Here is a 25,745-nt window from a genome sequence, read left to right as displayed (position 1 = left end):
AAGTCATCTTAGGAATGAATTTACAACCTTGGCACATCTTTCTTTTATGAGTTTCTATCATTCCTCTCGGAAAATTATTCAACCTCACTATCAAGTGCTCGAATTAATGCCTCAATCAAAGGTATGTGTATGGTGCTGCTGGAACAATTCTGGACTAAGAACTTCTAAATACCTCTAGTGAACATATCCATGCAGGTGCATTGCATAAGAGATTCCATTCACATACTGAAGTGCTCACTGAATTTATATCGGGCATATTCTAGTCCTAAGTAAGGTAGACATGTTTTCCTTTCATAATGCGAACATCTTGACCCCTTGTGCAAACCACCACATTGGTCTTGAGTAGTGTTAGGGGTTTTGTAACACTGAGATTATGTAGCAGCTACACTAAGATTTCTGGCGGGCACTGGGTGCCACTCATGCATTAAGGTTATTTTGACATGAACATTCAGGCCCATCACTTTCATTGCACTTTCCACCAAAGTCAAGTAAATCTGGTGTGGAAGCATTTTGAGACTGAAACTGACTGTGCCACCTGGAGAGTGCTGAATAAATGCAGTTGGCTGTTTGGTTATTAATTTAAGGATGCGGGGTGAGCTACTAGGATGTACTGAACCCTCACAGATCTTGATGTTTCCACCTCATCAGCCACTGTTCCTCTCTGCTCATGCTACTCCTTAGGCCATGCTATTATAGGGGGAAGTTAATTTTGGTAAATTTTGAACATGTTTGCATAACAGGGGCGTTAACTGAGGTCAAAGATATTTTCTTACTTCAGTTTGTGATTACAGATAAAAATATCTATCCATCCTTCGCATTTCTTCAGTAATCAATGTCGCGCTGTTGTGTGCAGTGTTTTAATCATATGTCGGCTTTGTTGTTAGTATGCTGCTTCTTTATTTGGAATATTTTCCTGCCAAAATGGAGCTAAACAGATGAGAATTTTGACATTTAGCAAAGGAGACTTTGCAGCAGGGGAATGACTAAGAGCTGCTGATGACAATTCATATGGCAGGAACACCACAGAAAAACATAGCACACAAAAATCCTGGGAGTGTTGATTCACTCACCCACTTCTCACACGAGTGGATTCTACTAAACGCAGAGTGCATTCTCAATCAAAACAGTTACTACGACACACAATGTATCCTCTATATTCTTATCATGCAGTGTGAAGTGATCGTAGGCTGCTATAAATCTGTAGCCCTAAGTCTAAAATAGCCAATAAGCTATTACCTTCATGATATCCAGCCTCTCCTCATCACAACGGACAAAGACACTGGAAGAAGCAGACAGAGGCAGAGAGGTGGAGAGAGTGACGGCCTCTTGGGCAAGGCGGCGAGATCTGGCTGCGCTGTTTGTATCACTGGCGTTCTTCACCTGAGACATGTAGTGGTAGTTCACCTTGAACATCAGCTTTCCATCCTCATCTTCTGATACCATTTCAAAGGTGTCTGGACAGAGAACAGACAGGTCAGGATAAGTTCAGCGCATTACTGTGCTCAACCCAATTATAAAGACAAGTGAAAATGGATTCATTTCTTTTATAAGCCATATTCAAACAGATAAAATATGATCTAAATTCACAGTAATAATTAAAGCAATAAAGGGAGATGAAATACTGTTTGTGGTCGCGGTATGTTACCCTTTACAGGAAGATTGGCCTGCTGAATTTATGGACCTCGTACGTCATTCCAGAATTAATCAGATCTTTTATATTTATTTTTATTCACTTACATATACAAACACACACACAGATTACCATAATGAAAGATGGACACTATAGAACCATGACAAGAATAAATAAATAAATAAAATAAAATGGACATAGCAGCCCTGCTAGCACTAAAAACTCTGGACTCTTGCAGAGAAAAGGCTAATGGATTCTGTGTGTCCTAGGTAAGCTCACTGTCAGCGTACTTGTAACAAGTCTCATAGCGGATATATTTATTATTTTTTTAAGATGTCAGATCCAACTGATCTGACATCGATGTTTCTGCTTTATGGCCAGGAATGTGAACTTCTTGTGAGTAAACAGGGATTAGAAACAAAAATAAAACAAAATGTAAAAGAAAAACTGTTTTTTAGTTAAATGCTAAAATGACACATACTGTACACAACTTTTATTAACATCCTTGTGTAACAAGTCTCTTGTTACCTTCATTGAATTTATTTTTAACCCCTGATTTGACTGTACTTTTTTACCACAAAAAACAAAACAAAAGTGTATAAGTTACTGAACAAGTGCAATATCTTTTATAGCTAAAATGCTACAAAAAAGTTCAGATTCAAATTGTTTAATCAATATACAGCTTGAGTCATAACGTGAGAAACATCCAGATGAAACAGCCACTCTCTTAAGTTGTCTATTTCTATGCTGTCTGCATACCCAAACACTGTTTACAGTCAAGTCACTTAGAATTACCTCAGACATCAACCTGCTTACAAAATCAATTGCAAGACAGCAAAAACAGTGTAATTAATCATGACATGGCTGAGTGGAGAGTGATGGACAAGACAAAAGAGATCAGCTGGATGGGAAAGTAGCCTGATTCTGCTTCCCTTTCAGAATACTGGTGTGAAGACGTTAGAAAGGATGTCAGACAGGAGACAGAACAAGAAAATTTATAGCAGTATAGTGTCTCACTTTTTGTGTGTATATATTTACTGATTGTAAAAGAAAAGAAAAACTCACCAAACTGTAGTTTTTTCATGGCAGCTACATATTTTTCCTCCAGAGAGCGGAGTACGGACAGGGGCTTCGGCCGGCTTGACACCTTCCTTGAAGACTCCACTAGTTTCTTCTCTGGTAAAGAAAAGGTTGAGAGTAGGGAGCAAAAATATAAATGCCCAGAATAAGAAAAAGACCTAGCAATGTGTATGTTTTATGTTTTGGTGTTTCTCACTGTGCTCATCTTTACCAAAACCTCCCACATGCCCAACAGGAGGTTTGTTATATACTGAGAGCTAACAATAAAAGCCAACTCTACCTCTCACTTAGGGCTGCCACGATTAGTCGACTAGTCACGATTACGTCGACTATCAAAATCGTCGACGACTAATTTAATAGTCGACACGTCGTTTGAAGGAGGATTTAAGAGTGTAATAATGGACTGAAACAGAAGATGGCAGCACTGCATGCACAAGGATGCCAGCTGCCGTTAAACCCCGAAGAAGAAGAAACTGTCCCAGAATTCATAGCGCGACCCATCGCGGCCTGTCGCTGTCGCTACCCGATCCGTACCGGAAACCCGATCGGTACCCCGCATGCGCAAATCTTACGTCACTTCCTCTCTTTGCCAGCATTGCGACATTGAATATATTTGAATGATACAGTTAGCGCCCAGTTAGCTCCTAGCATTTCTCAACAGCTCTGCCTCCTTTTCGACTACCGGGACATTTAAACAATGGATAATCCGTATACAAACAAATTCATGCTTTTCTCCTCAACAGACAGCGTCCCCCGATTGAACAAAAGCTCCGTAAAATAATAAGAATGGCGCCTAATTACAGACTTAATAATACAGACTTTGTAATATGTCACGTGAAGATTCATCAGCCAGATTAAGTGTTTACTGACAATTGACAGTGATAGCGGACATCATCATCACTATTCCAATCAATCCTCTCCACACAGACAAGCATAAACACACTTGACTATCGCTAAATCAAATTTAACACGCATTTGAAATGACGCTAATTCAGTTTATAACAGGGTTCATTCGCTCGGTCAGCAGGTGGCGGTATCCTCGTACACTGGGGAGTAAACTGCCATTAAACGAATAGAAGAAGAAGAAAACATCTGCACATGCGCGGTACGGATCGGGTAGACCCGATTTGTACGGTCGGACTGTGCACATGCGCAGTAAGGATCGGGGAGTCCTGATCCGTAACTATCTTTTTATTTTTCGTTTTTGTCTACATTGTACTGAAATGCTTCATTATTGCAAACATTTTAAGATATACTTATTATTCTTAACGTCTTAACAGATACTCTGACCCGTAAATATCGTAAAACGCTTCGACCGGAAGTAGACACCTTTCGCGCATGCGGGGTACCGATCGGGTTTCCGGTACAGATCGGGTAGTGACACGGCCCTGTCGCTACCCGATCCGTACCGGAAACCCGATCGGTACCCCGCATGCGCAGGCCCTGCTCTTGTGCTCAGTTTCCAACAATGGCGGCAGCTAGTTAGTTTTAATGTTACTCTTATTATTCTTTCTGGGTCACAAAATAAACGTTTAACATATTTTCAGGCGAGAATGTAGCTGTGTAAACTTAAAATATCTGCTTAGTTTATCAAGACACCACATATTTTCAAAAGCGCTCCGACGTTTTCGGAGATGTCTGTTACCCACTTGCTCGATAGCTAGCTGGGGTTGAAGGCTCACTAGAGCCCGTGAGAACACCGGACTCCCGGCAAATCGTTTTCAAACCCACTGCCGTCTTTCGCTACTCAGGTTAAACATGATATATAAGTCACTTAGATAACTTAAAAATGTTATTGTTTGGATTTTTTCAGTATTTTATTTGTTCCTGAGTAAATCGGTTTGGCTGAGATGAAAGTTATAGTTTTTACACAGCTGAATAAACGTCAAGCAGACGACTGATTATCAGAAGTGTGAGATGCTCGAGAATATACTCCGGTGTCCTGTTATATTTTAGATAGCAAGGAGCAGACGGCTGCGTTTATTAAACTCCTCCGAAGCAATCTGCAAATTTCATTTAAATTCAATAAACTATCATCTTGTCTTTATTTTTAGTTAGCACATACCTTAAACACTTAAAGCTGTAAGATAATGATAGTTATATAAGAGCAGATGCATGCTGGTGCAATAAGCTGTATGTTTTACGTTCAATGGATGCATGATCTGATTAGTCAACTAATCGCAAAAATAATCGGTGACTAGTCGACTATCAAAATAATCGTTTGTGGCAGCCCTACTCTCACTTATCACATCTGGTTTCAAAACACCAAGACGACAATGACAAAGACTCATCTAGAGGCTTCAAAATGGGATTTCAGAAACCAATGCAACTAAATCCATTTGGTGCACAGTTTGTGTGTGTCTGACCAATGTAGCCAGGACCACTTAACAAAGGAATATTTTCTGTGTATCTGGTTTACCAAATATAAAAGTCCCTTTAGAAATGGAGTGTTCTGAAATGAAGACTGAGGAAGTTCAATATAAATTATGTCCTGCTACATTCACAAATGGAAATTGATGAGGTACAAGCTAAAACCAATACATTCAAATATAAAGGTTCTGTAATAAATTCTTGCTTCATTAAGGTTATAGTCAACATTCAGTTTTAGTTTGAAGTGTTAAGTCAATTCAGTTTGGAGGCTTCAGTTTTAGATGTTGCTGACCTACATTGCATTATATACAGGTATTCAGCCTTGTTTATTTAATTCAAGGCGCTATAAAGGCATGAATTGTTTCTAAGACTTTTGAAATTTAAAAAAAAAAAACATTTATTGTATAAATAATGAACTTCAGTATTTATTACGTCTATTAGTGTTACATTTAGTAACTATATTTTCTGAGATTAATGCATAATAATAGTGTCTTCACCTAGCCACCAAGAAATATGAGCAACAAAGCAATTAAATAGTATTGTGACAAACTATTTTACAATTCAGGGGTGCTCAGATGTCTAGACCTAGTATAGTTGCTGGCCCACTGAAATGATCTCAGCAGCTTTCACAAACACAGGAAAAATGATAGAAGTGATAAAACTTACGAGAAAACCAAGAATGGGTCAAAGGCTATGCTCTCCATTTCCACTGCTGAGATTAAGTGTAAAAAGGAAATAGTGGCAACAGCAGCAATATAATTACAATATAAGACTCAAATTGGGGTTTTTTTTGGTTGTCAGAGCAAACGCACAGGTAAGTTTCCTGGAGGATTTCAAAGGCGAAGACCAACTCAATGGATGAATACGCACATCTTTTACAGAATGTAAAAGATAATCTAGACAACCTATTCCACAGAAAACGTTGGCCTCTTACTTAAAAGATCTGTGATTGGCCAATGTTTTCTGTGGAATAGATTATCTAAGGCTTTAAAACAGAACCTAGAATTCAGGGTTTCTGTGGGTGTGCTGACAGACATGAACCCTATAATTGCAATATGCTCAAAATTACTCTACTCCTCCACCATTAAATCAAATTCACTGTTTTTTTCCTGCTCTCAAGCACATCAACAGTCATCAATTGCGAGACAATTATTTACAAGCTCAAGAAAGAATATTAAACAATTTTTCCATAAAGATATGTTTAACAAACAGAACTGCAATTGAATCTTAGAAGAATACAAACTGTACAGAGCAGTGGCTGATATCATTATCTGGTCTGTTCAGATAACTGAACACCTCAAAGGGACTTTTTCTTCTCAGTCAATACCATCCTCTCTTTTTTGATTATAACTCATCTCAGAGGCATTTCTTAAAGCTTCTACACTAATTACAAGATTATTCATCTATCGTGCACTAATGCTGCAAAGCTATACACTGGACAACTCTGCATAATCGGTAACCATAGAGCCCTTTATCATGTGGATTTCTTTACATGAAATGACAGAACATTAATCTTTATCTACAGCCCCCTACCTCACATTCACACTTCCATCAAGTCTAATAGCCAGCTCCCCACCTAAGTGATCAGTTTGATGACCAATTTATGTAGACAGAGCACAAAAACTTAATGCAGGGAGTAGGAAGAAATGAACGGGCGGGGGAAACCTAATATTGTGTACTGTGAAGCAACACAGAAACAGGAAAGGTGTCATGCATGACACAGACATTTTATTGATGGCACTGCTACCTTAAGATGACTAATGACTTGTCTCTCTTTATTTTTCAATGTCTTATACAGGTTAGGTCACATGTACTTTGGCCTTTTCTATTTTTTAGTCTGAATCTTGTGTTACAATTTTAACTGACTGTTTATCTTTGTAGGGCTCATAAGACATTTCAGAACCCACCTTGAAGGAGGGAGAAAACCCCCCCAAAACATAGGCCAAGGAATGTGGAGCAATTTTAAACAAGACCTCAGAACAAATTTCCCACGTGTGGGACTAATAAAGGTTATCTTATCTTATCTTACTAGCATATAGTCTATCATCCACCACAAAAGCTACAGGCTAACATTAGAAGGAGATTTAGATAATAGTGAATGTGACCTGCAGTTTCAGGCAGTTTGATCAAGTTCAATTTTCAATAACAGTCCAATGGTGTCCTTGATTGAAATTAAATTGTCGGGCTGCAGTCAGTCATTTAGACTTTGATAAGCTAAAGACAATAGATCTGGTACCTGCTAAAATCATTCAGCTCAAGTTGTGACACAGGAAATTTGGAGGGAGGGAGGGGCGTGTAAGAGCTTTACATTTATTTTTTTAAATATTTGAATTTCAAACTTGTTTTTATACAAATCTGGGTATGTGCTGTGTTCACTTAAATGCACTGAACACTGTGACCTGAGAGCCTTCAGATTTAGAGCAAATAGTGCAGAGAATGAGAACTTGGCAAATACAGTTGTTTTTTTAGGCAATAAAGCCTCATGTTAGGCTGTGTATACATACCCTGGTTGGCCTGCCGTAGGTTTGTAGTAGCAGCGTAGACTATCTCAGCTGTCCTCTGGATGTCAGGCACCAGCAGAGTCAAACCCTCGGGCTCTGGGTCTGAGCTCTCTGATTTTGCCACACCTTTACTTTTATCTTTCTTTGACCTGGAACACACACAGATTGTGCTGTTTAATAACTTTTTTTTACAAAGTTTTCTGAAACAAAAGATGATTATATGGATGCAGGTTTTATTGCTATAAATTATTATTATTATTATTATTAAGATCTGTTGCCTGTTATTTAAATTATCCACGTCTCTGGGAATATAACCAGGCCAGTAATCCAGATAACAATCCTCATCCCCAGTTCACACATTTTTACCCTGAAAGAAAATAAAATTGCTATATAAGACAACAGCATGTTTGTGTGGTGCTTCTCTTCCAAGGTCACTCTTAGAACTTTGCTTTGCACATTTTAAAACAGTATTTTACATTCTGCCAAATATATGGGTCCAACAGCTGCTTTCATCAACCCAGAATTGTGACTTAAAAATGAAGACAAGTCTCTGGGAAACTACAGCTGACAGTTCAAGTGATCACTCTTAGTGCCTGGGTATTTTTCTTCAATTTTTAAAACAAATTAAAGTTCCTATTTGTGTGTGAACCTGGAATGTGAGAACTGTGAGTGTATAATGTCCTATGGCCATCAAAATGATGCTCCACACAACAAAAGGAAAGGTGATGCAATAAAGGTCAAGCATTTTAAATGACATCTGTCCCTTGGGTTATATCACAGACATTCCCATTACACCTGACATGGATTCTGTGACTCAAAATTTTACCTGAGCCAAGCACTATATGCCTTCAATAAGCTATCTCGCTCTCACTAACTTGTTATGAACTATAAGGTTTGCTGCCCCTTGGTATGTTAAATAAACTATGCTGGCAGCATGACAGCTACTGCAACATTCATGGCAGGCATTTTCTAAAAATACCTTCAAATACATCATTCATAACAAGGCACTGTGACATGTATGTACACAATGTGTGTATGTGTGTGTGTGTGTGTGTGTGTGTGTGTGTCAATCTCACTACAGTATGTTGTCGAAAAGCTTACAGCAGCAGTGGTTGAGCTGAGCATACTGGATATAACAAAAAAATGCACATACATTTTTTATAGAGAGCACAGGCAGTGTCCCTTTTGGGGTACATTTTAATGGTAAGTGTGAACACAGCTTGAGATATAAAGAGCCCATCTTCAGCAGTATTGTAGGGTTAATGATAATGAAGAACTGGGATAGTAAGGTCTTGGCTACATCCAACTATTCAACTTAAATTTCTGGTGACATAAAGGATCTGATTTGTAATCTAAAATGCAATGAAAAAGTCGTAAGACTTGGTACCAAAAACCCCCCCGAAAAACCAAACCAAAACAAACAAACAAAAAAAGCCCATAAATGGTTTAAATAATTGAAATCAATTAAAAATTAAAAACCTTAAACTCATTAAAGCTTTCTATTAAGGTGAAAAGAATTATTCCCACTTGATTTTATTTGTGTCACCTGAGGCGATTGGTGTATGTGTCAACGCATGTTTTCATCTTTGCCAACAGCATCCCAACAGAGGTTTGGCCCTCAGCATGCTCTTCATCCTCTTCTTCCTCATCCTGGCCTGGGTCTCCAGTCAGAGGCAGCAGCAGAGGAACCAGTGCCGTGCAGGTAGAAATGGCCCTCAGCAGCTCCAGTAGTGCTCGATAGAGGGGGACGTGGCGTGCCATATCTAGAACTGTAGAGACAATGTGGATACAGCGTTACATGCTTACTGGTAGATATAACCCAATCTAGGGTCACCATTCCCAACATCATGGTCCAGAAAACTGATTGCTGTGAAGTTGCTCACCATCTAAACACGTGTGTTCAGTGCAGCCACTAATGACATGATTCAATATTTCAGCAGAACTTATGAACAAAGTAGTGGAGTCCTTTCTGCAGCTTCCAGGCACTCGTGAAGGTAAACTAATGACTAAAGACTTCTGCCCTGCAGCCTAAAGGAGATGGAGGTTTTCCAACAACATAACCAAGACTTATTCTTATGTAATAGCTTTCTAGGATTTCAAATAAAAGCTGCAGTATTACACTTTGTTTTGTATATTTATTTATTTTTTAAGTAGCATTTCACAAGAAAACATTATAAAAGCATTTATTGAGTGGCTTGTAATAAGTGTATACCTCTGCTGAACAAAGAAAGAAGAAAAAGTCAGATGCTATGAGATTAAACTGATTGCAGAGAATGTGGGTGTTGTAAGAACATGATCGATCAATAGGACTTTGAGATAGCAAACTTGTGAAAAGGGTTGTAAAAAAACAAACCTTTATCAGCAGTATAACAGGCTTTAAAGAGCAGGGTATGTTTCATATAATAGGAAATAATGCCAAACCCTGAATACACCAGGAATATCACAAGTCTTTAAGATGAAAATAGTATCTGAGGTAGACACTGGGAGCTTGGTACTGAGCAGATATGTTTGGTCTGTCTCTGTGTGTGTGTGTGTGTGTGTGTGTGTGTGTGTGTGTGTGTGTGTGTCAGTCAATCAGTGGTCTATCTCTGTCCTATCTAAAGTCACAAACCAAACCTTACAGCTCTTACTTCTTGTCAACAAGTGAGGTCTGAAATAACAGGATCTGGATGGCCCTGCAGCCTGAGCCAGCTAGAGACGTATGCTGAATGGAGGTTTGTGCTTGGCAGCACACACGTTGAGAAACGGTCTCTCTGCTTTCTCTGTTCTCTACATTTTCTTTTTCTATAATAATTATATGAGATGTCATATGCCATCAACACAAACATTTTACAAGAAAGAAAGGTTAAAAACCAGCAAAAAAGGTTATGTATATAACCCCAGTTCTCTGAGTAGCATGAGTGAGTGTCTCACTATGGGAACGCCTCCTGCGTGACCTCATCAGAAGCTCAAATGACATTACGCCGGTTAAGTGACGCCCATGTCAGGAGGGGCTAGTGCATCCCTATATAATAGGCTGATATAGCGTCAGATATCATTCACAACAAGTCCACCTCTTCCTCACTTCCATATCAAGGAGGGTGGTCTAGTGAGACACTCACTCCCTCATGCTATTTAGAGAACAACAATGTGTGAGGTTTAGACACAGTCTTTCCCATATGTGGTTTAGAGCAGGACACAAACAGCTGGTCATTTTGTCTGACACTGGGTTCTGTCCATATAAGTATGCAGAGCACAGACTGGACACAAGGTGTGCAGCTGCTGTTGCTCCTTTGAGGTGAAAGGTGGTGTAAAAAAGGCCGGCAGTTCTACAGGGGAACATGTGCCGACAACCTTTGGGATAAAGGCGAGGTTGAGCCGCATATTGACCTAAGTATTATCTGAGGAGAACTGAATGCATGACTGATGCACTGAGAGAGCGTGGATTTCTCCTCCTAAATGCTTAGCCAAAGCTAAAGCAATCAATAGAGCTGTCTTCAAGGACAGAAATTTTACCTAAACATCTTCCAGGGGTTCAAATGGGAAACAGGATAACGCACCTAATACTGTGGGAAGGTCCCACGATGGAGCCAGTGGCCTAGATTTAGGCAATTTACAGCGTTTTTCCACATTTATCTGGAAACCTAAACTCTCCAGATGGTGTATAAGAGCATCTGTGTGACAAGCCACTCCCTGTCGGGTTGGGGCTGCCACCACCCAGTCATTGATGTATGTGGCCACTGAGCAGGGCCATGCCGGTGTCCCATCACCTGTGACGGGCACGTCTATATCTGACAACTGCGGAAACACGAGTTTCCACGGTCTGCGTTATGGCAGACAGCATTGCTCTGTTTTTCCGCATGTGTGATTTTTTCCAAGTGTTTTACAACACTTGACAGTGCCTTAGGGAAACTAACCGGATGTGCATGTCTGGACTTTTTTTAAAATACAGAACGCATGAGAGAAGTGCTTGTGAAACAACACTGCAAACTTTGGCTCTTTCGGGTCCAGTGACAGGAACGCTGGCTCAAATTCTGCACTCTGTGTGGAACATGTCCTGTTGAACTTGCTCTGGAACACAGCTGGATTGGGGAAGAGCAGCCAATGAGGGGGGCAAGCTGGGCTCGCTCTCTCCTCGAGGAGAGGCTGTTAGGTGGGCTGCTTCTTCCTCCTCCTGGTCACAACAGCTGGGGGAGGAGGAGGGGCCGCTTGAGGTCTGTCCTGAGGAGTGCTGGTACACTTGTACATTTCCTGCACGTCGGGATCCAGGAGAGACGGCGGTGACAATTTTTCAACCTTGCTGGTAGCTGAGGGCTTTGCAGCCCAGCGGCCACACAAACCCAAAGACCTCAAGGAGCCGCAACCCACAGTGCTCAAGATCAAGGTGCAGTCCACACCACCGCGTAGCACCAGAAAACATACAGAAAGGTCTCTACAAGAGCCCAAAACACCCCCAAGCATGTCTTAGGTAAGAATATATGAAAGACCATAAATAACAGTGAACTTGCCTAGATGCTTAGCTACTTCACACTGGGCAAAAGAGTTTTTTTTGTTAATTATGAAAAGTCAGTCTTGTAGTTCTATTTCAAGATGTTTCAAGATATTCCGGTCTGGCTACAAGGAGCACACTATTTGACAATGTCTCCTTTTCAAGGTTTGGCTGCCTTCTGTCAAAGTCTGATGACAAGTAGCCACAGGAATGGAGAAAGGGGTTCCGAAAGTGTTTGAAAGAGGTTGCTTGTTTTTTGTTTTGTTTGTTTAAAAAAATAAACTATTTGGCAAACGGGATTTATGACTCAGTGTTGGGCTAATTTTCAGCTATTGCTTGTTGGTTGCATGAAGCAGCACTTTACAGAAGCCATCGAATACAAGGGTCTGTTGAGACAGTGCAAAAAGCCTGAACAGGCTAACAAGCCATATCATTTTCTTCAAAGGGATATCTATTTGTGTGTGTGTGTGTGTGTGTGTGTGTGTGTGTGTGTGTGTGTGTGTGTGTGTGTGTGTGTGGTTGCCTTGAAGTGTCAGCCACCGCTCTTGTTTGTGGCTCCCAGACTGTTTTACATTTATATTGAAATTTCCAGGTCCTTTCTGTTCTACTCCTTGCATCTGCACAACACTGACCTCCCAGAGCTTTAATCCTTTAACCACTGTCTGTGGATGACACCTAGCAAGAAATCTCAATCCCCTCCAGATACATCTGTGTAATTACTGTGGGCAATCGAATCTGAAATTCTCCTCCTATGATGTGTCAATGTCCGGTTGTTTTCTCCAACCTTAAAAGGAAGTTTCCCTTCCTTTTTGAGCAGGCTCTACTGAATGGCTCTACTGAATGGGAAAAAAAGAATATTCAAGCATCTTTTAAACAAATAAGCAAAACGCAACGAGATTAAAATCAGACAGTTTAAGAAGGAACATAGGCATTAGAAAGCATATTCCCATGCTGACCACCACAAAACTTTGTACTGCTTTAAGACACAGCAGAAACCTCTGTTTGAGCAAAACACAGAATTTTTTTTGACGCTTTCTGTAAGCAAAAGTAATATTTCTATCCTTTTTTAACATGGCAAATTGTAAATGGACTGGTTCTTATATAGCGCTTTTCCACTATACTGGAGCACTCAAAGTACTTCATACCACCTGGCTGATTCAACTATTCACACACATTCATACTTCAACGGACTCCTCAACTTGGGGTTTCTGAGCTACAAGCCACGTTTTGAGACCTAAAGGGGACCCATTAACCCAATTTATTATTAGGTTCCAGATTAGTTTTGCAAATTTCAGTGTAAAATATTTTAATTTAAAATTCTTTGGAAACCACTCTTTGCAAAGTCACAGGTCCTGTAATCAGTAACTTTTTTCCTACAGAAAACACCAAGCTCAGCTATGAAATGTTCCAACATTTGTTGAAATATGAGCTTAATCCACAGAAATGTGTCATGGGAAAAGATGTACTTGGAAATATTGACATTTATAATATTTAAACTAGTGTGACAGAGATTTTGGTTTTAAAGTGAAACGACTCAACAACTACTGGATGGAAAATCCATATTATGCACAGACAGATTCTAACAATTTCTGCCAATCCAAAATGTGCAGAACACTCTAGAATAAATTTGGATATCCCAGTTCTCTCTGAATAAATTAATATCCATGATATCTGTAGTCACCATCACCAAATGGAAAACTGAACAATGACATAGAGCAAATGGCAAAGACAAGAATCTGACCTTTTCTGCTCAGCCACAAGATGAGCTGGAACCCAAAGAGGATAAACATCCATCAAAACTATGACCATTCTGGTAGTGCTGACCTGGAGTCATCGCAGCACTGAGAACAGAGAACCTCCATTCTGTGTGATTTAAGGCCTTCAGAGGGCAATATGGAGACAGGTGGTTTGGCGCAGCAATTCTGGATGTTCAGCCTGATTAATAGTTATCAGGTCTATAGACCTGTAGGAAAGCATCTGTAATTAATTAGTGTGGCATGTGTTAGAGCTGCTTGAAACAAAAGTATTACTGCTGGATCCGGTTCACCCATTTAATCTCTACTAGTTTTAAATCAATCGTCTTACTGAAATTATACATCCATATGTTGCATACCTCCAGAAACTCTGTGATGTTAAGATGTAGATGTTAAAGGCAGTCATCGATTAAAGTCTCTATAGTAGACAGGGGAGAAAATTACTGCTTCTAACTTTTCAATTAATCGCTGTGTTAATTTTAAGCCATGCTGACAATTTTTGGTATCGAAAAATAGTGTCCACAGTGAAATACTCATTTAGATTCTGTGTTGGCTGATGCTCCTGTCTGCTTGGGGATGTGCAGTAATTTACTGTTGGTCAAATACTATGGATCAGAACAGTTATTTCAGGGAAACAGATTAAAAATACTGTGAGCTGTAGGTCACCTTCTTTATTTAAAAGCACAACAACATTTGTCTGCTCATTACAACAAAGCTTACTTCTTGTGAACCAAGAACTTTAAAAACCCAAGTGCTCATCAATCCATAACAAGACAAATTATCTAAAGGAGAAAATTCATGACCATTGCTTCTTTCCATAGAAGGGGGGGTCCTGCTAAAATGACACTGAATCTAAGAATTAGAGCCAAACATAATCAGAACTGTTAATTAGCCACTGTAAGAAAAACACCTAATAGTAATCATGTTAATGGAAGGACGACACAAGAAGAAACACCTGCTCTCAAAATGTTAAAATGCAAGTACACACACTTTTAATTTGAAGGTTTTATGCATCAAGATAAGTAGAATAGATTTGAGACACTTGACAATCTTCCCAGAAGCGGACATCCCAGGAAATTCACTGTATGACCAGACTGTGCAATAGTCAGAGAAACTGGGAGGAGAAAAAAAAGCTCAGCTCAGACTCGGCACATTAAATGTTACAATTCTTCATGACCTCCTGGATGGTTTGCTTAGAAGGGCTGCCATAAGAATGCCTCATCTTTCCAAAAAGAACACAGCAGCAGATCTTAGACTTGCAAAGCAGCATTCGAATAAATCCCAAGACTTCTGAAACAACAGTCCCCTTTTACTAATATCTGTGAGGAAACGTGTTAGTGTAGCATGTTCATTCAACCGTTCATACCCGGCCATACAAGCACTTATTTCAATCCTTCTTCTACAGAAAGGCTTTCTATCTATCATTCAGACACATTCATACATGATGGATACACTTTAGAGAGTAACTCCCGATTAGATTGACTCCCCTGGATGACCTGCTCTGCCTCCTGAGCTACAGCCACCTCAGACTCTATATTAATCATTAATGCAGAAATCCAAAGGACTCCACTTCTTTCGTGCAAGTATACACTCATCAATCATAACATTATAACTACTGAAGTGAAGATGAAGTTATGTGAACTGATGTAAACAGTTTCTGATCTAGCAGTGAGTTATTGTAAACAATGGTTAGGGAAAAACAAAAGACTTAAACTGCTAACTGCTACTTTAAAGTTCTAAGTTTGCTAGTTGTTCAAGTGACTAAAAAGATATTTGCTGATCTCTTTGTAACAACATGCTCTTCTTAATGTTAGCACCCATGGAGACAAGATTTTGACACCTTTCATCATGAACCCTACATACCACCACAATTAGTCATTAGTAATTAGAACGGCCAATAACACCAAGTTAAATAACATTAAACAAGTGTTTACTGAGTCCGCTTTAATGGGGAAACAGGAGAGTTGATGCGTAGGCAGCTTGCTGCTACAAGGGACGGGTGTTGAGCACACGGGTCACACTGAGTGGGTGGCAAATACTGTGACTCAAGCACGGCTGGACAGTGTCAGGTCTTCCTGACCCCTATAGGGTAAAGGAACAGAGCAGGGAGTAGCTGAAATAGTAAGACTGTGACATGCCTCCGCCAACACACAGTCTGCCTGAGTGGACACCGTAGATAATGTGCATCAAGGAAAGTCTGTGTGGAACAACCAGAAAAAAGTAGCCTGGAGCTCTGTACCATTTTAAAGCACAGAAGAAATAGTGGCTGCATTTTTGTGCAAAAAGAATCCCTTTACAATTCAAGCTACTCAGGCTACTTAGTTTTGGGTTGACACACACTGTGAACACAGTAACTGGGTTAGAATAAGTAGGAAAACAAAGTGCCAACCAAGAAATAAATAAATATACACAATTCCTCGCTTCTATTTCTAACTATTTATTGGGGCCAAGAAAAAACAGCCTTCTTAGATAAACATTTTGTTTCTGCCATGTAAGCAAAACTTTTAACCCTCATAATGTCCTCCCGATTTCCATACAGCTGTTGTCCTCAGGGGTCAAAAATGTCCCCACTTCATTTGAGTGTTTTTTAAAGTATAAAGTATAAATTGTCAATCAATTCAGTGTTACATCTTAGTTTTACTTAAGACCAACACATTAACACAAAATTTACCCAACATTACACATTTTAGGGCCACCAGACCTTGTTTACAAAAAATACACCCTGTTTTTTAAGCGGAAATAAAACAAGAAAATAAAATATTTAATTGTTTAGATAATTTTGACTATCTGACTAACTACAGAGTGCTGTATGTTGAACTTTAGTGAAAAATTTGTTTTTGAACCATTTAACATTTTTAAATGGCAGCACATAATCACACCTGTGGTCCTCAGGGGTCAAAAATGTCCCCACTTCATTTGACTGTTTTTTAAAATATAAATTATAAATTGTCAATCAATTCAGTGTTACACCTTAGTTTTACTTAAGACCAACACATTAACACAAAATTTACCCAACATTTTACATTTTAGGGCCACCAGACCTTGTTTACATAAAGTACACTGTGTTTTTGAGCAAAGATAAAATGAGACAATGTAATATTTAATTTTTTAGATAATTTTGACTATCTGACTAACTACAGAGTGCTGTATGTTGAACTTTAGTGAGAAAGTTTTTTTTGAAGTGTTTATAATTTTTAAATGGCAGCACATAATCACACCTGTTGTCCTCAGGGGTCAAAAATGTCCCCACTTCATTTGAGTGTTTTTTAAAGTATAAATTATAAATTGTCAATCAATTCAGTGTTACACCTTAGTTTTACTTAAGACCAACATATTAACACAAAATTTACCCAACATTACACATTTAAGGGCCACCAGACCTTGTTTACATAAAGTACACTGTGTTTTTGAGCGAAAATAAAATCAGACAATGAAATATTTAATTGTTTAGATAATTTTGACTATCTGACTAACTAAAGAATGCTGTATGTTGAACTTTAGTGAAAAAATTTTTTTTGAACCATTTACATTTTTTTAATGGCAGCACATAATCACACCTGTGGTCCTCAGGGGTCAAAAATGTCCCCACTTCATTTGACTGTTTTTAAAATATAAAGTATACTTTGTCAATCAATTCAATGTTACATCTTAGTTTTACTTAAGACCAACACATTAACACAAAATTTACCCAACATTTTACATTTTAGGGCCACCAGACCTTGTTTACATAAAATACACTGTGTTTTCGAGTGGAAACAAAACAAGAAAATAAAATATTTAAAAGTTCAGATAATTTTGACTATCTGACTAACTACAGAGTGCTCTATGTTGAACTTTAGTGAAAAAGTTTTTTTTGAACCATTTATAATTTTTAAATGGCAGCACATAATCACACCTGTGGTCCTCAGGGGTCAAAAATGTCCCCATCTGGTTTGATTGATACTTAATTACTATGAAGTGGATTTTTCCCCCACTTTTAATTAAAACTTAATTCAAACATTCTGACACATTTTTTTTATTCCATTTCAAATTTAAGTCTGTTAAAAACCTCATAAAAATGAATTTTTTCTTTGTTTTCGGGTAAAAAAATAAATCAAATCATCAGTTATTGTGATTATCGTTTCACAACCAGAGTCAGTTGCTTTAGCAGATGATCACAGACGGGTATATGTCAAAGTTAATTTAGAAAGCTGTTTTTAAACTACTTCAAGTTTTTTACTGGCAGCAAATAATCACATCTGTTGTCCTCTGCGCTCAAAAATGACCCTGTTTGCTTTGACTGTTTATAAAGCCATAAGTATAAAATATCATCCATCTCTGTGTTTCAAGGTTTTATTCAACTTTATTCCAACTCATTACCTGACAGTTTTCTATATTTTGGCATGGTAGGACACCAGGGCATGGGTCTGAGTGAAGGCAAACTTTCATGTCCATATTTGACACAAGTGCAGGAGGAAGCTCAGGTTTATTCCTCTGCACTGGTCCCATCATGGACAGCTTTCTTTTCTGCAGTTGCAGGCAAGGGTCATATACAGTAAACAAGTTGTTACAGATGATTGTTTTCTTTTGGAAACCTGCAATGTTAGGGACAACTCGCGTGTCCTGACTGCAGGCCAGACGTTTGCCATCGGTACACTAGCATGTTCCATGTACAGCTGGACCTGGCATGACATACTGCCATGTTTTTATCTCATAGGTTTACTTGGGATGTTCTGTTGGAATGGACAGAGTCCTCTGAACAGGACTTTGTGCTCATACAGTCACATCAGTATCAGGATCTTACATCACAGCAGGAGAAACACCCACTTGTTCCATACACCTCAAATGGGAGCGCGTTTGTGTCATGAACGACAGGGCTCGCAAAATCGCTAGCCCAACGTCGCGGAGCTAGTGATATCTCCAGTCGGGCGATCATATAGCCCGACGGGCGGGGCCCTGCAAGATGATCATCTATTGTGTCTTTATCAAGAAATTATATCCTTTTTGCGCTTCTATGATTAATCTTGTGTCACCTTTAAAACTGCTCTACCAGACTCAGGATGTCATAAACTGTCCGTAGCGACTCCACCGGATGTAGAATCAACATACCCACATAAGACTACAGCTGCATTCGATCCATTTTTTTCCCCTCTTGTTGTCCCTCCTTGTTCGTCATAGAGTTAGCTGTAGAGCAGCTCATCTGCTAATTGGATGGTTGTTGGTTCAGTCTCTGTGTGCTCTAGTCTGGAGTTCTTACCAAGGTGTCCTTGGGCAAGTTACTGAACCCCAACTTGGTCTCTGATGCATCCATTGGCATGTGAACGTTAAAAAGCAGAATACAAGCAGAACACTGTGTATAATGCGTTCAGTGCTCGAGTAGAAAAGCCAATGAAGGAGTATGGGACGTGGCATATGTGCTTGGACTGTGATAGATTATCTTTCTCTGTGGCACATGAGAGAGTCATGCATCGTCTGTCATTGGGATGTTAGAAGACCAGATCAATGTCCTCACATTACTGCAAATATTCCTCCGTCTCAGCTGACTCCTCTTTCCTGCTTGATTCTTTGTCTTCATCATAATTGAAATGGATGATGTGCAGTCCTCTGACACATCTTCTATTCCAGTTTCACATTCTGAAAACTCAAGAAACTTCAAGAAGCCCAGTCACTTTCTTTCCAAGTTCCTCAGACTACAATGCCCTGGATGCCCAAGAACCTACTTGAACATAGTTCAGATTCTTCATCACTTTTCTTCACTTCATAGCCTTCTTCCACTTCTGCAGGTGGGTGATGTGCTTTTTCAGAGAAAGGGTAGCATGTGCTCTAAATATTGACAATATTTTCTATATCTTCTAACCCTGGATCTTCCTGAACATTGATTCTCTCTCCTCATTATACTAGAGGACAATATGTGCTTTGTCCTACTGGTCATTGCTTTGCACAACATGGTAAAAAAAAGTATGCTCATCAAAGTATGCAAATCTCTAGTGCAATGGAGGCTTGTGAGCATACTTTCTGTGTATGTATTATTGTAGGGTCGACCTTACAATACGAAGCACTTTGATGCGACTGTTGTTTTGATTTGGCGCAGTATAAATAACATTTTATTGAATATAGAGCACCTGCCTCCTCATTGTGCTGCCTGTTGTTGTTGTTGTTGTGGTTGTTATGACCAGTGCTTGACCCCAAACATCAGTGATCCAAGATCAAAGATGTTTGATAGCAGTATGTTGTGAAAATACGGCCTTTTGCAACACTTTGTACTTTGGGGTCATTTTTGTCCACGAGGACAACAGGTGTTATAAAATCCAATAAAAACCCCATAAATAAATCAAATTACTTAAAACTTATTCCAATCATGCATAGTATAGTAATGAATAACTTCTGTTATTTTCAGACCATTTGATGAATAAAAAACATATTTTTGATAGCAAAAGATTTCTGTAGAGGACAAAAATGACCCGTGGACAACACAAGGGTTAATTCATCAAAGTTGTTACCTGAACAAATTAGCAATGATTTCCAAACTATGACTAAAATGACAAGTAAAAGAAATTCATATTTATCCGAGTTCATCATGTAGTTATCCTACATTCCACCTCATAAATAAGACAAAAGGTTCTCAACCAGACATGATACCAAAATAAATAAATTAAAAAAAACAGCAGAAACTGCTTATTTGTTACAAAAATTCTCCTTGTTTGTAAGGACAATTTTGAAATATTTGTATGTATATTGATGAAGTATATTGAGATAGACTCTTTTACCTATAACATCCTGTTGTTCCTGGTTACCAGGTAAATTAAATACTGCTGAAGCCAAATTAATTCAGTATTATTTAATTAAATCATTTAATTTAATTTATCTTATACATAGATGCAATAAATGTGTGCATATGAACAGAAATGAAACAAGAGCTAAAACACCACAAGAGAGGATGAAGCAGAAAAAGCCTTAACAAAGCAGACTCCTCTAGTCTGCATGCCTACGCATTCCTTGGGCAAGATCCTGAACTCCAAGCTGCTCCAATCCAGTGTGTGCACTCTATAAATGAGTGTGACTGGATTAACAAGAGAGAACCTTGAGTGCTCAACTATGTACCAGATACTTTACCATTTAGTAGAAATTAACTAACTGGACACATAGTAATTGAGCCCAACAACACTGACCTTCTTTTCCTTTATTAAAAAAAATATATCACTAATGGTTTTCAATGATGCTACAGGAGGACTGGAAGATGACACATAAAAAATGTATCAACATCAAGTTTGTTTTAAGGTAGTAAAATATTTTATAGAAGCATAGAAAAGGTTACCGCAGAGTGAGGAGGTGCTATCACAAAATAAAGGGGGAAGTTAGAAAGAAAAAATAGGCAGGCTTGGTGTCTGTTTCAGAAGCCACGGGTTAGAGATAAATATCTAACTGCGTGCAGACCCCCACATCTTTCCACTGCCTCCTCCTCTTTGTCCTCCAACCAGCTACATCCATCCTTTATTTCCCCACCGCCTTTTATTGTTGTCTCCTCCTCCTCAACTCCTCCCCTCTCTGCAGGTCTTCCAGAATAACAACAGCTGATGATGGGCATGACTGAACTCGGCCGAGAGCAGCGCAGAGAGGCTGAATTTGCCTCCTTTTTGGATATTTGTCTTGTGTTTTGCTAGGTGGTAAGTGAGCGAGTGTGTGCATGAGTATATGTACTCCACCAGCACCCACAGCAGTGGTGGGAGGAGACAACAGTAAGCGTGTCCCCCCCTTCCTCCTCCTGCTCCTCCTCACTTCCTCCCTCCCCCCTTCTCTCGTTCTCATGCTTCTTCTAATTCATTGCCACGGACATCAGGATCCGTTCTCGCTCTCTCGCCATCATTCTGCTTGATTATGCAATGCACAGTCCTCCCACGATGACTAACTGGTGTTGGAGACCCACCGACTGCTTTTGGTTTTCTACAGAAATCTGCTCCATTGGAATTTACAGCTTTTCCTGCGCCTCTGGAATATCACCTGCCACAGAACGGTAATTCGGAGAGCTGCATGTTTTTACCAAGCTCAGAGGAAGCTTGGTGACAGAGAGACTCTTATCAGTTCATTCAGAAAAAATAATCACATTGCTTGCAAGGCTTTTTTTAAAATTTATTTTTAAAGGCATTCATTGCTAATAGAGGGCAGTTGAAAGCCGTGACAGGGAAATCAAGAGAAGGAGCAGACGGTTAGTATAGGAGTAATTCAGGGGAGGTGGGAGGGAACAAATGAGGAGAAGCCCTCTCCTCACCACTACGCAGAGGCTGCTGGTGCTTTAGCAGCAGCAAGGCAAACCTGCTGATGAAAAAAAGAAAAAAAAAAACTGGCAAGACAAAGGGGAACTTGATCAGAAGGGAAGTTGGTGGGTAGGGTTGCTGAACTTGACAGGTGGCGCTATAGACAGGAGAAGGGGACAAGTGTCACAAGGAGGTTTTCATTGGAAGCGTCGCTGAGCACTGAGAAGCTGTCGTGGCATCACCGTCTCTCTCCGCCACTTGGTCTGTCGCTCATAGGCACTGGAACAGTCTTCACCCAGCCTCCCCAACTCTTTTTTTTCTCCACATGTAGAATGCCCTTAAAGCCATGGTTTTTCTGTGAGGACTCAAAAAGCATGCCGGATTACGATGTCTTACACCTAAGGCGCCTTAGGGTAAGCCACTTTCCCCTTCCTACCCTACTGCTTTTGACTTGTCTGAATTTAAGAATAATTTAGGGAAAATGGGAAAATAGGGAAAATGGGAATTATGCTCAGGACAACTACTTCAAGGAGCCTTGGATAAGGGGGATTATTCATTTAAGACCTATACAGAGGAGGTGGGTGTAGCATGCTCAATCTTTAAATCGAATTTATTTTAACATGGAGAATGCCAATGAGCATCATTGCTAACAATTTAAAAGCTTCATTTCAAGTAACCCAAAAATGAGGCTGACTGAGTGCTGGCTTCTAGCTCACAACTGAAGAGCTCAGCTAAGAAGCTCAGGTTGTAAGAAGCAGTCTTCAAAGACTAATCTCCATTCCACTCTACGCAGCCATTGTTGTATTTGATTCATGATTGATTTTCCTGTGGCTGGTGGGGTGGGGGGGGGGGGGATTATGTTGGCACTGCCTGAACCAGGGCTGTTTGAACGTGTTTTTTGAGCAAAAACTAGCAGATTAGTAGTACAGTAAAAAGGATGCAGATGAGCTATGAAAAGATACGCAATTATGATTAACTGTTACTTTCAGTGCTTGTCTGACACGGTCCCCTTCACTTCCTTTTATTCCAGATAAGTGCCCCCTTGCCAGGTTAGGTGAATTTCAGGACCATGGGTACTACAGTCATCACCCTTGATGACGTGCGGGCACTGGAGCTCAAGGAGGAGCAGGAGGAGTCCATACTGGCCATGCTAGGCATCATTGGCACATTTCTTAACCTGTTTGTAATCGTTTTTGTTTATATATACACCACACTGTGACATACCAAAACTGAAGAAAAGGATTTCTAAATCAGAGAAAATATGCAAGAAAAACTGAAGTGAGCAGTAGTGAAGGACGGGGTTAATTAGAAAGTCACATATGTTGGAGAAAGAAGTTTGAAATGAAAGTCTATCCCAGAGAGAGGAGAAGGGAAATCAACAGACTGGTTAAAGATGTAAACAAACAAGCCATATTGCCAAGCCACAGCCATGAGCCGACAAGATAACAAAGGGCTGGGAGACATGGCAGGAACAGGACTAGGCTGGAACCAGGGTAAGCAGAGCCAGATGGACATCATCAAGCCCCCAGCCAGGACTGACTCCCCCGTGTGGCCCAAGAGGAAAAACAAAATTTCCCTAGATCAGATTTTTTTTGGACTGTTGTACTTACTGGAAAGAAGAAGTGTTGTAGAAAACTGATATATTTTCTCTCTTTTTAAATTCAAAACTTCTGGGACCATAATTGCTACTTGTCTGGAAGGAGTTTTCAACAATATGATTAAAAGCAAAGTCTGTAAAGTGACAACTGGAAGCTGCTTCTGGAAACACTGCTGGTCACCTGTAAGTCTTCAGGGCCACAAAATGTGTTTGATTCAGGGCCCTTACAGTAATACAAATACAGCACTCTTCCTAAGCAATGTGGCTGTACTCTAACAACAGCTTCCGACAGACCTGCAACTTCACATAGTGTGTGCTACAAATTCACACTATACTGAGGTGTTCTAGAAGTGCTTCCCAACCCCAAAAAGTGTGAATCTATTTTTGATAATACACAGGTGTTACACAGCAGTCACAGTTGCAAGACATTAAGGAATGGGATCAACTTGTAATTAAACCATGTAGTTTCCATTTGAAATGGGGCCTATGCTCTATATTCTTTCTTCATCTCTGTCCATCTTTGTAAGTCGGTGAGCGTGAGTAAAATGTGTCAGGTGCAGAGGGAGCGCAGAGGTCTCTTTATTTATTTGTTCATATTCATTTCAGGGTAGTGTAGCAATCATTTTCCTGCATTAAAAAGCTTTTGATAAATATCTGAATAACGTCTAGATGTATTGTGGAATAGGGGACATTTGAACAATAAACACCCAAGAATAACAATAAGAACGAGCTTCCAGCCTCATCTGTGAAACCCCCCAAGGTGTGTGCGTAGAAGGATTCGTGTATATAACTTTACGTGAATGGGATCTAATTACAACAATGATCACTGGTGGTGGCATCTTACGTCTCACCCTTGCCCTGATCCACTTCAAAGTGCTCATCTACCCATTTTAACTGCAAGGAGGGAAGTGTGTGGTAATAGAATCTACAATTCCACGGGTGAGCAGCGATAAACTGCAAATTCGCAAATCCACAGGGACATTGTGGTAATGAATGAAGGTGGTGCTGTGGCGTATTTAGCTTTCACCTTGTACTGATGTCAATAATATGCCTTGTGATGTAGAAAATCCTTGAAGTGTGTACAGGTTTGTATAGAGAACAAAAGACTTTCTGTGCACAAGGTCAAGCATTTGATTCAAAAGCATTGTTTTCCTTAGCCGGCTATGAAAAAACAGTTAAAACAAATGAGTGGACAAACTGTGAGGCCTATGCATTTGGAAAAAACAAAGGAACTGCTTTCTTTGCCACATGATGAACCACTACCGACCATTATTCTCCAACATTATGCTAATGTTTAATCAGCAGGCATGATGCACCAAAATGGCCATTAACTGCATACAACATGTTTTAACTTTAAATCATATCTGTTTTAGACGAACTTGAATTAAGAAGTAAGGTGGAAGGGACATGTGTCATTTCTATTTATGAAATGCATTCCAGATAACTTAATTCCAGTTTTGAGATGTATGCAGAGATGACAAGGGGGGCAGGCAGTTATAACAAAACAAAACAAAACAAAACAAAACCTCGTAAAAGTTGACGGACCAATGTCTTTAGTCAAGTAAAAGTCAAAAACCTCTGACCTACAGAAGATTATCTTGGTGGACAGGCTGTAATTAGTTGACCTGTGTTGCTGCTGCTCTGAGATTTACTGCTCATTAAGGATATACATAAGATGTAAACAGATGTTTCACGAGCCATCTTTGCTTGGACTCCAGACATTATCAGTATACTGTTTACACTGCCCTTAAACTAGATCATATCAAGCTTGCATAAAGTTGGAATTAAGTGAATAAAAAAAAAAATCTAAGCATCATCAAACCACCTAACACCAACCATAAACAACACAGCCATTGTGCACCAATTCAGAATAGTGCTTTACTATAAACTCACCACAGTATGACAAGCTAATCAATCTATCCAGTACATCCTTCAGATATTGGATCTTTACGATCTAACACCCGATCTAAATTGGCACCATGACCCCAATTATGGACATTTTCAACAAAAACACTGTTCCAAATCGTTTCAACCTAGTTAACCTCAACTCCTCAGTATAGCACTATAAATTATACATAAATTATGTATTTGCAGCTTTAATGTTTTTGTATGTG

General features: G+C 39.5%; 1 protein-coding gene and 1 long non-coding RNA gene across 5 annotated transcripts in view; one reads left to right on the top strand and one right to left on the bottom strand.

The window, feature by feature from the left end:
- The window catches only part of birc6 (baculoviral IAP repeat containing 6), a 196,759-nt gene that overhangs the window by 21,513 nt on the left and 149,501 nt on the right, over positions 1-25,745 (bottom strand). For all 4 annotated transcript variants that reach the window (XM_019355330.1, XM_025897215.1, XM_019355332.1 and 1 more), the window contains exons 65-68: positions 9,128-9,350; positions 7,585-7,730; positions 2,696-2,806; positions 1,237-1,454 (exon numbers count right to left, since the gene is read on the bottom strand). In XM_019355330.1, the coding sequence (XP_019210875.1) occupies positions 1,237-1,454; positions 2,696-2,806; positions 7,585-7,730; positions 9,128-9,350 (698 nt within the window). The remainder of the gene's footprint in view (positions 1-1,236; positions 1,455-2,695; positions 2,807-7,584; positions 7,731-9,127; positions 9,351-25,745) is intronic.
- On the top strand, positions 21,084-25,157 carry LOC102080690 (uncharacterized). The gene is made up of 2 exons (XR_268390.4): positions 21,084-22,447; positions 23,065-25,157. It is a non-coding gene; the product is annotated as an uncharacterized LOC102080690 (long non-coding RNA).

The sequence above is a fragment of the Oreochromis niloticus genome, linkage group LG13 (genome assembly GCF_001858045.2).
Source record: "Oreochromis niloticus isolate F11D_XX linkage group LG13, O_niloticus_UMD_NMBU, whole genome shotgun sequence".
Classification (NCBI taxonomy): Eukaryota; Metazoa; Chordata; class Actinopteri; order Cichliformes; family Cichlidae; genus Oreochromis; species Oreochromis niloticus.
The sequence above is the reverse complement of the archived record's forward strand: the minus strand, read 5'-3'. Positions and strand labels throughout refer to the sequence as shown.